The sequence below is a fragment of the Salmo salar genome, chromosome ssa04, assembly GCF_905237065.1.
Source record: "Salmo salar chromosome ssa04, Ssal_v3.1, whole genome shotgun sequence".
Classification (NCBI taxonomy): domain Eukaryota; kingdom Metazoa; phylum Chordata; class Actinopteri; order Salmoniformes; family Salmonidae; genus Salmo; species Salmo salar.
The window spans coordinates 23450047-23467770 of record NC_059445.1 but is presented as its reverse complement, the minus strand read 5'-3'; the positions used below and the strand labels follow the sequence as shown (position 1 = coordinate 23467770).

The following is a 17724-nucleotide window of genomic DNA, read 5'->3' as shown; positions in this document are numbered from 1 at the left end:
GTTTTACTCCATGTGTAACTCTGTGTTGTTGTATGTGTCGAACTGCTTTGCTTTATCTTGGCCAGGTCGCAATTGTAAATGAGAACTTGTTCTCAACTTGCCAACCTGGTTAAATAAAGGTGAAATAAAAAAATAAAAAATGTAATCTAATTCCTATTTGTCTTTATCTTGCCATATCTGTTCAATAGCACATTGAATTGCTGAAATACTTGTCATTATCATTTGAATGACATACAACACTTTCATTGCACTAGGTTGAAGCTGTTGTCCAGCACACACTGCTTCCCTCCCTGTATGAGGAGCCCATTGGAGTGGAGGGCTTGAGGGTCTACCTGGTTCTCCCTGACCTCCTGAGGGTCCTTCACAAACAGCACAGAAGGACAGATCTCACCAAAGCCGTTGCTGCTGCTATCCTCAAACTGCACCCCGACAAGCTGCAGGTCCTCGGTAATGTTGCTGTCCATTTAAAATGTTAAGTGTGTCACCCCAAATTCAACTAATCAACAATAACTTTGTCGCAGATCTGTTTATGCTTTAACCAATTAAAGCAACTCTTTACCTTGGTCATTCGTTACCATGCCAAATATGTTGACATAGCATGGCAATGATAGTCAGAGGAGTTGGCTAAAGTGCAAACAAATCTGGATCTGGGTAAATCACAAAGTTCTTGATGATTTGAAATAGGTTTGTTTGTGCTGAGCTAAAACACACGTGCACACCCTGAAGGATTAATTCTATGCCCTCAGTGAATGTTTTGAGAAGAAATTGCATAATTCATCTCTTCTTTAACATGTCCTGTAGTTGACTGGTGGTCCTCACTGAAGCTCTCTGTCGCGACCAAGCACATTAGGATGTGGAAGAAGGCCCTATCGGTGATTCTGACAACTACCCATCTCCGCACCCCTGGCCTCAAACACCTGTTCCAGGTCCTCGACCATCTCCACAGAGTCAGTGTCCATGCATCTCTGCCCTTACAATCAATTTGATAAAGTTGTTGACCATTTTGAACAGGCAACATCCGGTCCCAACATGGTGCCAGGGTCATTTTAATGGAGCCTATGTATTTACTTTATTGCACAAATCAATGAAACCGTAACTGAGAGTTGATGAAATAACATTTTGCTGATACACAATTATATTTTGCTAATACACTTAATTTATTTATAAAGTATTTTCTTGTCATATTAAAGCTCCTTGACTTTTGTATATTATTTAAAAGGCAAACCAAAAGGCTGGTGGGGCCCAGATTGTTCCCGACAGTTCTTTTTGTTTGGAGGATACTGAGTTCCATCCCATGTTCCTAGAGGAAGATGTGAAGCTTTGGCGTTCATTGTCAAAGCAGGTAAGAAAAGTAAAGTTATCTAGTCTCAGTCTTGAGGTGTTTGTTTGTTGTTTTGTTAAGATTTAGTGTCAAAGGCTGCATCTCAATAGAAGCTTCCTATGCTTCATCAACAATGATCTGAAAAAACAGACAATGGTGGTTTCCTACTAGAGAATCTGTCTGTCTCTTGAATTTTTTGTTTTATCAGTGCAGACGAATGAAATAAGATGGAGAGGAAGCTACTTTAGGCTTTTGAGATGCATTGTATGTTTTCTTTTACATCACTTTCAGGATCAGACAACTGCCATCTTTTGTCGTTACCCATTCTTGATGAATCTGCAGAGCAAGATAAACGTTTTTAACATCAATGCTGCACTCACAAAGGTAATGAATCTTGCTTCTCAATATATAGTATTATAATATACAGCAGATACTATAAATCAGGGTGGCTAAACCCCCTACTAGAGACCAACTGACTGTGTATGCAGGCTTTTGCTCTTGCCCTGCTCTAACACACCTGGTTCTACTAATCAGCTGCTCACCAGGATCTTGATTAGCTGAATCAGGTGTGTTAGAACAGGGCTGGAGCAAAAGCCTGCATTCCAAGTAGCTCTGGAGTGTTGACCATCAATACTGAAGAAACCAACCATATTTATTAACCTTGTTGATGGGAGAAACTGGTTGAAATTAATACTAGAAAAGCACTAACTGAAGACTTAGTATTGCACTGTATTGCAGAATCCCCCTAACAATCGCCAAAGGACTGGCATGTGGCCTTTTGACATGTTCCCCGTGGCGGCTCCTGCTCCGTTCTTTGAGCTGAGGCTGAGGAGAGCATCACTCATCGAAGACACTTTCCATCAACTGAGTGTCGCATATCACAGTACCTTCAAGAGGTCCATTGTGGTAAGTCCATATTTTTAAATATGATGAGACAATGTTTTGAACAGAGAAGGGCTATGCCAAAATGTACTGCTTACCTCTCTCAGGTGTATTTCGACGAGGATGCGACGCTGACAGCTGTCTACAAAAGGGACTACTTCCTCCATTTGTTTGATAAGCTGTTGGTTCCCGAATCTGGGATGTTCATGTACAACGACACCAACACGCTGGCCTGGTTCCCTGCAATGGTGAGGCACGTTTAGGGAAGTTACACTTGAATTATGAGGTTTTCTGCTCCTCAACACATTATTTTATTTCTATATCGATAATCATTGTACTTTCAAAAAGCTTCAAATGTGCTGGTAGTGAAACACTATAATTATATGTTCCTGGAGAGGATCTACTACTGTATTACTACTGTATTACTAGCCTACTGCTGTATTGTAGAAACCACAGTACCTTCCCTTTACTGTATATTAAGCTATCATTTTCCCCAGGTTATCAACAGCATGTCCTATATTTTCACTCATGGCGTATTTCTTGTCTCTTGTCCAACACATCCTTACTAACAGCCTAGAGTGGAGGAGAAGCGTTATTTCCTGTTTGGGGTTCTGTGTGGGATGGCCCTGTACAACAACAACATGGTGCACCTCCCCTTCCCCATGGCCTTCTTCAAGAAGCTGGTGAACATCAAGCCCTCTTTAGAGGACCTGAGAGAGTTTAGCCCCATTGAAGCTGGGTAAGTTCAGACCATAATATATTGTTATCCCTTAGTCAGTAATGTATTACAGTACAGGCAGTTGTATTTGTTATAAGGACACCAAGGACAGATTAAGAAATTGCATCTCAATGCATTTTATTGCATCTCAGGGGCAGGGCACTTGCTCTGTGTGGATAAGCAATTATTCATTATTTGGATAAATAGTTTTTAATTTATGAAAGCATCATGATTTATTGATTGCAGATTTTATAATTGTCACATATTATTTTCAATGCTTTTGAAGGAGTTTGCAGTACATCTTGGATTACCCTGATGATGATGTTGAAAACATGGACATGACTTTCTCAGTATGTATTGCATTTGTCACGGCTGTTGTCGGTGAATGAGGACCAAAACGCAGCAGGTACGTGAATGCTCATCTTGATTTTTAATTATCTTTCAAAACGAACATACAAAATAACAAAAACACGAACGATCAACAAAAACAGTCTGGTAAGGCACAAGGCGAAACACAGAACAATCACCCACAAATCACACATACAAACACACCCTAATATATGGAACTCTCAATCAAAGGCAGATAGACAACACCTGCCTTCAACTGAGAGTCCCAACCCCAATCAACCAAACATAGAAACACACAACCTAGACTAACCATAGAATTACTAAACATAAACCAAAACCCGGAATTACTAAATCAAACACCCTTTACACAAAACACACCACCCCGAACCACAGAAAACAAATACCCCCTGCCACGCCCTGACCAAACTACAGAACAATTAACCTTATATACTGGCCAGGACGTGACAGCATTCAAACAGTTTGATCGATGAACAAATAAAATCTAACATAATACAGATGTAGGATATTAATTTGATCACTCTTTTGTTGCTGACAATTTTCCTGCACAGCAGGAAATACAAACTTGTAGTGTATTCAAGGTTTTATAAGGCTTCTAAAGTTAGTAATTTACACTTTAAAATGACAGACTTGATTTGCCCATACGAGAAATGTGTCAACCCCTACAAAAAATGTCCATTCATTATAATACACATAATAATTCACATTTCCTGTTGCTGCAGGATTATTTTCCAGCTGTATCATTTTGGCTCAAATTAAGATCTTACATCTGTAGTTAATTGAAGTGAAGTGGTATGAATTACTGAACATAAGATCAATTATATTATTTCAGTGTGTATTTCTTTCCCAGATCACTCCCATCTATTTTTCCATACCCTCAGTCTGAAGTGTTATCATTGTTCATTTACCTCACTATTTTCATTACTCACTATTATAGGTGATGTGGGGTGACGTAGTGGTGGAACTTGATCCTAAAGAAACTGGAAAACTCGTCACAAGTGCTAACAAGTAAGATTATAGCAATATTTACTACTGACAAAATACAAGGTTTACAAAATGACAAGTTTTTCCATTGCTACAGCTACCAGGATTGGGGTCAATTCCATTTCGGCAATATCATCTCAAATTGAAATATAATTGTATGAATGGAGAAATCATAATGGAAAGTAAATGATGCTTCTCATTCCTTGAATTGACATCAACTGGAATTGACAGCAACCTATACTATCTACAACTCAATGGATATCTGACTCTGTCATTCTTTTGACAGGAAGGAGTTTGTTGACACCTATGTGAACTACATCTTCAACCAGTCAGTAGAGGTGGTGTTTGAAGAGTTCAGGAAAGGCTTCTTCAAGGTGTGTGACATGGATGTGGTGGAGTTCTTCCAGCCAGAGGAACTGAGGGGAGTGATGGTTGGGAAGGAGAACTTCGACTGGGAAACGCTGAAACAGGTCAGAACCATGTTTTGTTACTACATGACTGAAGCTCAATCACAAATCTACCCCAAGCCAATTGTCTACATCTGAGAGCATTAGACAAGTAAAAACATATAATATATGCAGAAATGTCACCTAGCCTTTCAGAGGGCAAGATGGAGCCTTAAAAACAAGTGTCCTGGGGTTGATTTGGGATTCATGGTGAACATGTTCTGCAACCTAGCTAAAATGTTGTTTTGATACATTGATTTGACAAATGGTTTGAATGTTGTTAAGTGTCTATTGCTTCACCATATTAATTGATGGCATTTCCCCCCAAACTAGAACACTGTGTAGGAGAGTACCATGCTGGGCATCCCAACATCGTCACATTCTGGGAGGTGTTTGAGGAACTGACAGAGGATCAAAAGAAAGCGTTCCTGTGTAAGTATGGAACATTTTCATTGTAACAGATGAACCAATAACGTAGGCTACTGAGAATAACGTTCTGTTCTGTCATTCACTGCCCTCTCCCTTTTACCACCTTTGCCCCTTCAGTGTTCCTGACTGGCTGTGATCGTGTGCCCATCCTGGGTATGAACCAGATCAGGATGAGGGTCCAAACCCTTCTCAACTCCTCCCAACAGCATTTTCCAGAGGCGCTGACCTGTCACTCTCTGTTGCAGCTGCCCATCTACCCCTCCAAAGAGACACTACAGAGCAGGCTTATAGAGGCTGTTGGCCACAACAGAGGCTTCTGGAATGAATAATGGGTGTATAGTGTTGCTGCTGTATATACTCCTCTCCTGAGTTCATCTTTTCATTGTTCTATAGTTGGGTTTAAGATTTGGATTGTTTTAATGTAGGGTTGTATTTCAAATCCTAACTTGAGATCTGTGTGGTACTATGACATTATCATATTGCATTCATCAAATGTTATTAAAATATTTATAAATCAACAAGTACAGCATGGTTTGTGCCTGCACATTAAACAGATTTTAAAAAATGATAACAACCAAGATACAAGGAAATCCCAAAGTAATTGAAATAATCAAATTGTTAATAGAAGCATCAGGTTTTCAGTTGAACACAAGAACTATTCTTTTACAAGACCCACCAAATGGTTCATTACAGAAATCAATGAAAACATAATATCCCTGCAGTTAGGTGGCACACAATAAGACACGGATCATTTGGCACACATCCTTCTCAATCATCCTTCCCCAATTCACAATATAGGGCAGGATTTAACTCAAGGCGCTCTATAGCGCAGCGCACTATAAGATACATTTAAAGGTCATTTACACTTTAGCAGACATGCCAGCATTTACCATGAACGTGATCTCAGTGAACATCGGGAACAAGGCCTTTAAAAGGCGTATTTTCGGTTGTGTAGTGCCTTGACATAAAAATAAAACCTCCAGGCTCATGATTTGAGCACCACTGACCTCGACTTATATTTAGAGTACTACTCAAGTTCATAGCACTTCTAAATGAGTAATTTTCCTTCGTGAACTTGATTCCATTTCCAAAAAGACATACATACTGTTCAAATGACGCATACTTAATTCCCTTTGAAAAGAGACGCACGTGTAAACAAAGTCGTATCGGATTTTAAGACACTATATAGAGGTCATGTTAAAGGTACCCGTGATTAAATTACAAACATTCCTCTTTGATTTTTAAAAGATCAGTGCAAAATAGATCACTTCCAGATCAGTGGAGGCTGCTGAGGGGAGGACGGCTCATAATAATGGGTGGAACGGAGTGTTTGATGTGTTTCATACCATTCCACTGATTCCGCTCCACCAATTAAGGTGCCACCGACCTCCTGTGTTCCAGATAAATGCAGTAAGTGCATTTTTGATCAGCGATCATCATAAGAGATCTTCTTTATGTAACAGCGCCCTCTGGTGTTTGTGGTCAGACTTAACAATGGCGTTAAGGACCGGGGGTGTTTGTGAACTCCACCGTACAGCGCCTGGGGTTGCATGGGTCCCCCTCCAGCTCCAGGGTGGTCACATTGTTGGATGCACGTACAAGGTGAACTGTGGGCCGCGAGCGGGCCAGTAGCGGCCCAGGTTGAAACCGTTGATCCGCACCTGGCCCTAGTTATAAAAACAAAACAAAGTGAAAGCATAAAAAAAAGGCTAGAAATAACGTACGTGTTCAGGATTCAGTAGTGTCAGGGACCATGAACAAATATGCTGCACCAGGGTATATGAAACTGACGTGATTCAGTAAACCAAGCTTATGTGATGAGTAACCTTGCCTGAGCTCTGAAGAGGTGAGTCTAAGGTTAATGCCTAGGCTTTAGCTCAGAGGGCTAACACACCAGTCTTGTCAGGGCACAGAAGACACAGATCAGTTATACTGACCAAAACTATAAACACAACATGCAACAATTTCAACCATTTTACTGAGATACAGTTCATGTCATGAAATCAGTTAATTTAATTCATTATGCCCTAATCTATGTATTTCACATGACTGGTCACAGATACCTTAAAAAAAAGTGTGGGCGTGGATCAGAAAACCAGTCAGTATCTACTGTGACCACCATTTGCCTCATGGGGTACTCTGTTCACAACTTGCCCACACAACGCCATACATGTGATCTGCAGTTGTGAGGCAGGTTGGACATATTTCCAAATTCTCTAAAACGATGTTGGAGGCGGCTTATGGTAGAAATATGAACATTCAATTATCTGGCAACAGCTCTGGTGGACATTCCTGCAGTCAGCATGCCAATTGCACGCTCCCTCAAAAATTGAAGCAAAAGTGGCATTGTGTTGTGTGACAAAACTGCGCATTTTAGGACAGCTCATAATAATGGAATGGAATGGCATCAAACACATGGAAACCATGTGTTTGTTGTGTTTGATACCACTCCACTAATTCCGCTCCAGCCATTAACATGAGCCCGTCCTCCCCAATTATGGCGTCACCAACCTCCTGTGTTGCGTTTATATTTTTGTTCAGTAATAGATGACCTGGTTAAGAAGCTAAGATTTTTCTACAGAAACAGATCGTTCCTTTCTCTAAGCAGTTGGAAGCAGATTATTCAGTCAACCTTTTTATCTGTTCTTGATTATGGTGATATTATTTATCAGCTGCTACTACTCTTAAACCTTTGGATGCCATCTCCCATATAACCCTTCGTTTTGTTATAGATGACAGTTTTGAGACTCATCACTGCATCCTGTATCAAAAGGTTAATGTATATCTATCTATAGATTTGTTTGGGTATAAAGTATATATTTATGTTGTATATACAGGGCAAATTTGTAAAAGAGGCCTAGGTCTCAATATGTCCTCCCTGTTAAAATAAAGGTATAAAAATAAAAATATTATAAAAGTTTGGGTTGGCATTGGGCCTAGTGCAGATTTACCAACCCTTGCAATGGTTTTGTTGTTTTACCATGGTACAATAAATAAAAATGTAATGAACAAAGATACAGAGTCAAACTCTGGAAGTTGGACAGATAAGCGTTGTGTAACAATGGCACTGCATAGGGCTACAATATGCATTACATATTTTACCAATCCGATTAGTTTTTTTATCAGAGTAGATGGGAATGAAATAGAATCGACTGAGTTGTTCGACTGAGTCATGAATCACCACATCTCTATCTATGACATTTATGTCTGCAACTGACCGTGGCCCTTTTATCTCCGTCCCAGTTTATGCACTTTATAGACCACTAGAGGGTAACGCGACCAAAGAAATCTCCACCGACAGTATTGCTGCCTTCATCCAATCTTTTTTGACATAAAATACCAACAGGTTCATCAACAGCATGTAAAAAAAAAATCTGTAATATGTCGATGTACACATTTCCTACTTTCACAATTTGCTTCGCAAAACAAGCTTTATTGGGTTATAGATTCATAGCAATAGGCATTCACAAAGACGTGGTTGCACAACTCTGTGTGATCAAACAAGCAAACTAATTATAACAAAGAATACGTTTTGAAATTGTAATACATTTTATCCACAAATTTGATCAATAGGATAATATTTATGGTCAGGGATTTGTTTAAAAATTCTGATGTAGCCTACGTCAGGGGTTTTCAAACCTCTCCTTGGGAACCCCCAGCCATTCCATGTATTTTACGGGGTATGGTAGTAGGTGCCAGGCGCACCAGTTTGAGTGTGTCAACAACCAAATCAAATCAAATGTATTTGTCACATACACATGGTTAGCAGATGTTAATGCGAGTGTAGCGAACTGCAACGCTGCTGGGTTTTTCACACTCAGCAGTTTCCCATGTATATCAAGAATGGTCCACTACCCAATGACACTCTCTGTCCACATCCCTCATAGGGATGACAGTCATTTCCCCTCACACACATTATACAAGCCAACTATTAAAGAGGTTATACATACTGTATGTCTGGACTGTCAGGTTATGAGCCTTACATCATTCATTCAATGTACTTGCTTATCTCCCCAATGTATGTAAAGTTGTCTCCAGCTGGAGAAGCTTACTACTTTTAATTATCTAATACATTTAATAAGTCAATCATTCCTTCCAATCCCATCTCAATGCATATATGCCAAAGCTGTTCTGTCTAACACTCAGTTTATTGCTTTATTTGTGTAGTAACCTGGTATATTTATGTTTACCAATAGATGGCAGTATTGACTCAAGACGGGGGGTTTCTTTCCGCTATCCGTAGCCGTTTTCTACGTCTGCCTTATATAACTAACTATGCTTGAGAAAGCCTAGTTTACGTCAGGTCGTACCCAGATGCATTAGGGAAAGTTATTCTAAGTAACCATGAAATACTAAAACGTACTTACGTGTCCAGTGTCATCAATCTAAGAAGCCTCTTAAAATACTACATATTTGGTGACTAGGATGACTGCGTTGGATTTGTTTGCCACGAATTCAACGGAGTGTTTGGCGTGTAACGCTGGATGTGGTGAAGATTCTGAAGAATTGATTCCCAGGATACGTGTAGGAAAAAATATTGACTGTGTGAGGCGAGAGAGAATCGGAAAAGATGGCTTTGGAAACAATAGGTTCGCTACCACCATTTGATCCTAAAAATCAGGAATGGGAGGAGTACTGTGAAATAATGGAACATTTCTTTGCTGCTAATAAAATAACTGATGCAGCTATGGAAAGCCATACTCATAAGCGTTGTCTGTGCACAGACATACAGTTTACTGAGAAACATGTTGAGCCCAGATAAGCCAGGAGAAAATACATTCATACATCTAGTCCTTCTATTAAAATATCACTTCAACCCCAAACCCAGTGAAATAGTGCAACGATTCACGCATGAGTTAACCTACCGAATCAATTGGGAACATGTGGCTGAGCTGAGAACTAGCACTGGACTGTAACTATGGGAATACATTATCTCTAATGCCACGCGATCGGCTGTTGTGTGGGATTAATTATGACAGGATACAACTACGCTTGTTAACAGAGCCTAATATCACATTTGAGAATGCACTCAAACTGGCCCAGGCCACAGAGTCCGCGAATAGAAATGCACTGGATTTACAGGCAAGGTGCGCAACTATGTGCCATACAGTAAAGGTGAGTAGCTCTGAGCGCGCTGAATTTCAAAGAGGGGAAAGCCGCGGGGCAGCAGCCAATAATAAATAGACTGTTATAGTTGCAAAGGCAAACACGCAGCGCTTGACTGTAAATTCAAACATGAAAAGTGTTATGCCTGTGGGATAATGGGACACATGCGAGGGCGTGTCGCATTAAGAAAAGCCACCATCTACAGAAAACAGAATACCTCGCCACGCTCAAATCAAGTGATAGAAAATGAAAGTGAGTGCGTAGAAGCAGAGCAAGCGTTCTCACTGTACAGTGTACAGGAGGCGATATGAAAAAGGTGACGCCTTTCATTGTGGAAATTGGATTAAATGGATTTAAGGTACCGTTTGAAATAGACACAGGATGTAGCGTCACACTGATGAACAGGTCCCAATTCAATGAGAAGTGGAAAAAAGTTGAAGTGCCTAAACTGAGAGACACACCCATTAAACTCAGCATACACAGGGGAGAAGATCACTGTGATTGGAGTTGCTGATGTTCAAGTGGAATATCAAGGTTTGCCTCTTGTAGTGGAAGGTACTGGCCCCAGCTTACTAGGGAGAGGGTGGTTGGAGGGGAAAAAATTTAACTGGGATGAAATCAAACATGTTACCACAGAGACATTGTCCCTGCAGCAAGTGCTTTCAAAGCATGAGTGTGTTTTCAAAGAAGAGCTAGGGACATTAAAAGGTGTCCATGCTACCATTCAAGTTGCTGCAGATGCTGCTCCCAAATTATGTAGGCCAAGATCAGTTCCATATGCTATGAAGCCTAAAGTGGATGTGGAAATTGGCAGACTCTTAGCAGAGGACAGAATTATTCCTTTCAAGTTCTGAGCTTACCTTTCGGGGTGTCTTTTGCACAAGCTATCTTTCAAAGAACCATGGGAGTTCTGCAGTGGATACCCAAGGTAGCACTTTACCTCTACGGCATTCTTGTCACGAGAGTAACAAAGGAGGAACATCTCAGAAACTTGGGTGAAGTTGGGTCTCCGGCTGAAGAGGAGCAAGTGTACACTGTTAACTGATGAAGTGCATTACCTGGGTCACAAGGTGGACGCCAAGGGGTTACCCACTGTAAAAGCTAAAGTGAGGGCTGTCGCGGAAGCTCCAGCTCCGACAAGCGTTACAGAGCTGAAAGCCTATCTAGGCTTACTGATCTATTACAATCGCTTCCTCCCTAACCTCTCTACCCTCTTAGCTCCACTGTATCAACTGTTAAGGAAGGATGTGGCCTGGAAATTGTCAGAAAGACAGGAAGAAGCTTTTGCAAAGTCAAAGGTGTCACTGCAATCAGCAGAAGTGCTGGTGCACTACTCATCTTATCTTGTGATGCCTCATTGTATGGTGTGGGGACGGTTCTGTCACACCGGATGGAGAATGGTGCAGAGAAACCTATCCGGTTCATGTCAAGAACATTGTCGCCAGCGGAGGAAAAAGTACTCCTCATATTCGAAATACAGAGATTCCACAAATACTTATACGGGAGAACAATCACTATTGTGACCAACTATAAGCCTCTGATCTCTCTGTTCCATGAACAAAAGCCAGTACCACAAATGGTCTCTCCAAGAGTTAAACGTTGGGCTGTGTGGCTCAGGGCCCACGACTACAGAATTTACAAGCCAGGTAGATGCCATGGGAATGCTGATGCTCTGAGTAGACTGCCCATTCCAGAAATCATCGCTCAAAAAGGAGAAAATGACCAAGTCTTGATGATCGAAGTGTTGGATGATGCGCCGGTGAACACAGCACAAATCAGGCAATGGACTTCAATAGGATTTGACATTATCACAAGTGCATGAATTTATCCTGAAAGGATGGCCTTCAGTGACACAGCCTCAGATCATTCCTTACTACGTTTGTCACTTGACCTTGACTGTTCGAGATGGGTGTGTTCTGTGGGGTTCAAGAGTAGTTATCCCACCACAAGGGCAGGGTATGCTACCGAAGTTGTTGCACCAGTCGCATCCAGGTATGTTGACAATGAAAGGCATAGCGAGTCATATGTCTGATGGCCAAAGATGGACCAGGATGTGGAAAATTAGGTTTGTCAGAGTAACAGGAAGTCATCCCCCGCCGCGCCATTACATCCATGGGAATGCCCGTAAAAACCACGGACACGACTACATGTGGACTAAAACTGAAGGACCTCGGTATTACTCTGGACCCTGATCTCTCTTTTGACGAACATAAACTCAGCAAAAACAGAAATGCCCCTTTTTCAGGACCCTGTCTTTCAAAGATAATTTGTAAAAATCCAAATAACTTCACAGATCATTGTAAAAGGTTTAAACACTGTTTCCCATGCTTGTTCAATGAACCATTAACAATTAATGAACATGCACCTGTGGAACGGTCGTTAAGACACTAACAGCTTACAGACGGTAGGAAATTAAGGTGACAGTTATGAAAACTTAGGACACTAAAGAGGCCTTCCTACTGACTCTGAAAAACACCAAAAGAAAGATGCCCAGGGTCCCTGCTCATCTGTGTGAACGTGCCTTAGGCATGCTGCAAGGACGCATGAGGACTGCAGATGTGGCCAGGGCAATGAATTGCAATGTCCGTACTGTGAGACGCCTAACACAGCGCTACAGGGCAGACCACGCAGTGGCAGACCACGTGTAACAACACCTGCACAGGATCGGTACATCCGAACATCACACCTGCGGGACAGGTACAGGATAGCAACAACAACTGCCCGAGGAATGCACAATCCCTCCATCAGTGCTCAGACTGTCAGCAATAGGCTGAGAGAGGCTGGACTGAGGGCTCGTAGGCCTGTTGTAAGGCAGGTCCTTACCAGACATTACCGGCAACAACTTCACCTATGGGCACAAACCCACCGTCGCTGGACCAAACAGGACTGGCAAAAAGTGCTCTTCTCTGACGAGTCACGGTTTTGTCTCACCAGGGGTGAGGGTCGGATTCGCGTTTATCGTCGAAGGAATGAGCGTTACACCGAGGCCTGTACTCTGGAGCGGGATCGATTTGGAAGTGGAGGTTCTGTCATGGTCTGGGGCGGTGTGTCACAGGATCATCGGACTGAGCTTGTTGTCATTGCAGGCAATCTCAACACTGTGCGTTACAGGGAAGACATCCTCCTCCCTCATGTGGTGTCCTTCCTGCAGGTTCATCCTGACATGACCCTCCAGCATGACAATGCCACCAGCCATACTGTTCGTTCTGTGCGTGATTTCCTGCAAGACAGGAATGTCAGTGTTCTGCCATGGTCAGCGAAGAGCCCAGATCTCAATCCCATTGACCACATCTGGGACCTGTTGGATCCTTACAGGTGCCTTGGTGGAAGAGTGGGGTAACATCTCACAGCAAGAACTGGCAAATCTAGTGCAGTACATGAGGAGGAGATGCACTGCAGTACTTATTGCAGCTGGTGGCCACACCAGATACTGACTGTTCAGGGACACATTATTCCATTTCTGTTAGTCACATGTCTGTGGAACTTGTTCAGTTTATGTCTCAGTTGTTGAATCTTGTTATGTTCATACAAATATTTACACATGTTAAGTTTGCTGAAAATAAACGCAGTTGACAGTGAGAGGACATTTCTTTTTTTGCTGAGTTTAGTAGTGATGTCAACCTCAATACATGTTGATGTCATCATCACCAAGAAATTGCATTACAGTTAAAAAGCGACTTTGAGTACCATCATCGATTTCTCTATGCTAGCTACAGTGCCTTGCAAAAGTATTCACCCCCTTGGCTTTTTTCCTATTTTGTTTCATTACAACTTGTAATTTAAATAGATTTTTACTTGGATTTCATGTAATGGACATACACAAAATAGTCCAAATTGGTGAAGTGAAATGAAAAAAATTAGTTGTTTCAAAAAATTCTAAATAATAAAAACGTTAAAGTGGTGCGTGCATATGTATTCACCCCCTTTGCTATGAAGCCTCTAAATAAGATCTGGTGCAACCAATTACCTTCAGAAATCACATAATTAGTTAAATAAAGTCCACCAGTGTCACATGATCTGTCACATGATCTCAGTATATATACACCTGTTCTGAAAGGCCCCAGAGTCTGCAACACCACTAAGCAAGGGGCACCACCAAGCAAGCGGCACTATGAAGACCAAGGAGCAAGCCAAACAGGTCAGCGACAAAGTTGTGGAAATGTACAGATCAGGGTTGGGTTATAAAAAAATATCTGAAACTTTGAACATCCCATGGAGCACCATTAAATCCATTATAAAAAAATGGAAAGAATATGGCACCACAACAAACCTGCCAAGAGAGGGCCACCTACCAAAACTCATGGACCAGGCAAGGAGGGCATTAATCAGAGAGGCAACAAAGAGACTAAAGATAACCCTGAAGGAGTTGCAAAGCTCCATAGCGGAGATTAGAGTATCTGTCCATAGGACCACTTTAAGCCGTACACTCCACAGAGCTGGGCTTTATGGAAGAGTGGCCATAAAAAAGCCATTGCTTAAAGAAAAAAGTAAGCAAACACATTTGGTGTACGCCAAAAGGCGTGTGGGAGACTCCCCAATCATAAGGAAGAAGGTACTCTGGTCAGATGAGACTAAAATGTTGCTTTTTGGCCATCAAGGAAAACGCTATGTCTGGCGCAAACCCAACACCTCGCATCACCCCGAGAACACCATCCCCACAGTGAAGCATGGTGGTGGCAGCATCATGCTTGTGGGATGTTTTTCATTGGCAGGGACTGGGAAACTGGTCAGAATTGAAGGAATGATGGATGGTGCTAAATACAGGGAAATTCTTAAGGGAAGCCTGTTTCACTTTTCCAGAGATTTGAGACTGAGACATAGGTTCACCTTCCAGCAGGACAATGACCCTAAGCATACTGCTAAAGTAACACTCGAGTGGTTTAAGGGGAAACATTTAAATGTCTTGGAATGACCTAGTCAAAGCCCAGGCCTCAGTCCAATTGAGGATCTGTGGTATGACTTAAAAATTGCTGTACATCAGCGGAACCCATCCAACTTGAAGGAGCTGGAGCAGTTTGCCTTGAAGAATGGGCAAAAATCCCATTGGCTAGATGTGCCAAGCTTATAGAGACATATCCCAAGAGACTTGGGGGGGGGGGAATAGTTACACACGCTCAAGTTTTTTTTTTTTTTTTCACAAGAAAAAATATTTTGCATTTTCACAGTGTTGTGTAAATAAAATGATACAAACCCCCCAAAAATCAATTTTAATTCCAGGTTGTAAGGCAACAAAATAGGAAAAATGCCAGGGGGGTGAATACTTTCGCAAGCCACTGTATGCTACCAGTTATATGAATGTGAGTTAGCATTTAGCAGTCACTTCTTCGAAACCTGAAAAGGGACCACTTCTAAATGTTATGCCGTGAAAACAGACAAATATATCCAAATCAAACTTTAGTAAGCACATTCTGGGCATGTTACAATACCTCAAAATGACGATTTGACAAATATCGATTTTGTTAAAACAGATTTGTTGAATGTGCGTCCTTCTATCCCCCACGGTCTGCGTTCCATTGACTTCATTACTGCCTCTATTAGCATTCAACACTTTAGTTTATCAGAGATGATCAGTCTTGGTGATCAGGGAGATAGAGATACAACCACAAGAACAGAGAGGCTACTGCCAAGCCATTGAGTAGAGGAGCCTTTGGGGATGATTGATGGAGGACTCGTACTTGTAGGAGATCTGGTGAGACAAACAGACAAAGACAGACGTTCATTCTCCAAAGAATAAGGTAGACATTTTAAAACCACTTGACTCTTGTTTCGTCTAAACCTATTTGGTAGTCTAATGTTGTCATATCTTTTCGCTTACATAACCTGGCCTCACCTGGGGAAGAGGTAACAGTCGCGGATGCTGTCAATGCTGTGAGTCCTTGAACTTGTCATACGATCTCTCTGTACTCGTGATCTTCATTGCTTACATTCTTTACTCAGTAGCCCTCTTTGTGGTAGCAGTCCAATACAACCCATTAATATATTACTGGTATTCTAGGCTACCGCTATTTAGTCTGAAATTGCAATGTACTAAATAGTACCTTCTAGTGCTATATTGTTAATTTGTGAGCAGATACTTTAGCAGAATATTTCCTTAAGTGTATACCTTGATTGCATGACACATTAGTATTGTTTTTTAATGAAGTTGCCACTAGCCTATTTAATTTCCTTGTTTGAGGTAGTTTTTTTCTGTGCTCGATAGAGAGAACTTTAGGCTATTGCATCGATTTGTAAATGACCATAAGAAATTGAATATCCAAATAATAATTTGCTAGATTTTCACTCTCACCTTCTGAACTTGTTTAACAGTCCGTTGAATTGTCTCACTCCCTTAGAGGTCTGTAGCATAAGAGTAAACACTTCCTGTTACTATCTAGATACTGTACATCATCTCTTTCTTTCTCTCTCACACACGCACACACACACTTTGTCTTGCAATCTAGAGCCATAATCTTTACGCTTAATTCTATGCAAAAAAAAAGGTTTATTTTTCTGCTAGGGATGTGCAGTTATTCGAATATCCGAACGAACGTTAGTATTTGAATACTTGTGAGTTTTCATTTTTTCGACAACATAAAAAATATACAGGCGTCTTTTTAACTTTTCAAAACTTTTTCTAAATTAAATTAAAATATCCATGTTACATACCCGGATATGCCATGACATTTCAAATTATACATTTAATAATGTAGTTTTTATAAAGTGCACGTGCGCCCCCCCCAAAAAAGACCAGTAGCCAACCAGAAGCCTTCAGGTGTGTAGCTTGTTGTTTGTGTTGGCCAATCAAAGTGGCTCAATGTCAAGCAAGTGGCGTGAGAGTTCACTGATGCAATGCAAGTTGGAAAAAAATACAGAGTCCATGCCCTGACGAATTGAGGCTGTTCTGAGGAAAAAAGGGGGTGAACAAGTTGAAACCGTAATTCCCAGAACAGTGTAAGTTACGTCAATTATACCAGGACCTCTGCATACTGATATTTGCACCACAGTTGTAAGGCAGGCTTGACCTCAACTCTTCTTTGCAGAAACCACCATGTGCTTCAATGAGACAACACTCAAATGAATTGTTCTTCAATTCTGGTCCAAGTCACACAGTGTGCAGGTTTTAGTTCCAGTCCAGTACTAAAACATCTGATTCAACGAATCAAGGGCTTTATGATCGGTTGGTTAGTTGTATCCAGTGAGCTGGTGCTGGGCTGGAACAAAAGCCTGCACAACATGCAGGTTCCAGGATAAGGATGAAATATTAGTGAAAACATGTGTGGCTTCAGCTGTGATTGAGTCAGTGCAAACACCTTGTAACTAAGACCTAAAGGCTAGTGCTACAGGTGATTTTGAGCATGTCTTGAGCTTGGAGAAAGGGCACTCTCTGTCCACATCCCTCATAGGTATGACAGTCATTTCCCCTCACACATATTACACAACCTAAATAATACGAGGTCACACTGTTTGTCTGGACTGTCAGGTTATGAGCCTTA

General features: G+C 41.3%; 1 protein-coding gene and 1 pseudogene across 1 annotated transcript; both read left to right on the top strand.

Moving 5' to 3' along the window:
- Positions 1-17724, top strand: part of LOC106602650 (probable E3 ubiquitin-protein ligase HERC3) — a 44009-nt pseudogene that overhangs the window by 3755 nt on the left and 22530 nt on the right.
- Positions 4026-5667, top strand: LOC106598458 (E3 ISG15--protein ligase HERC5-like). Its single transcript, XM_045716674.1, has 4 exons — positions 4026-4295; positions 4558-4741; positions 5051-5149; positions 5264-5667. Exons 1-3 carry the CDS (start codon positions 4228-4230, stop codon positions 5060-5062), a joined length of 264 nt encoding a protein of 87 aa, XP_045572630.1. The 5' UTR covers positions 4026-4227; the 3' UTR covers positions 5063-5149; positions 5264-5667.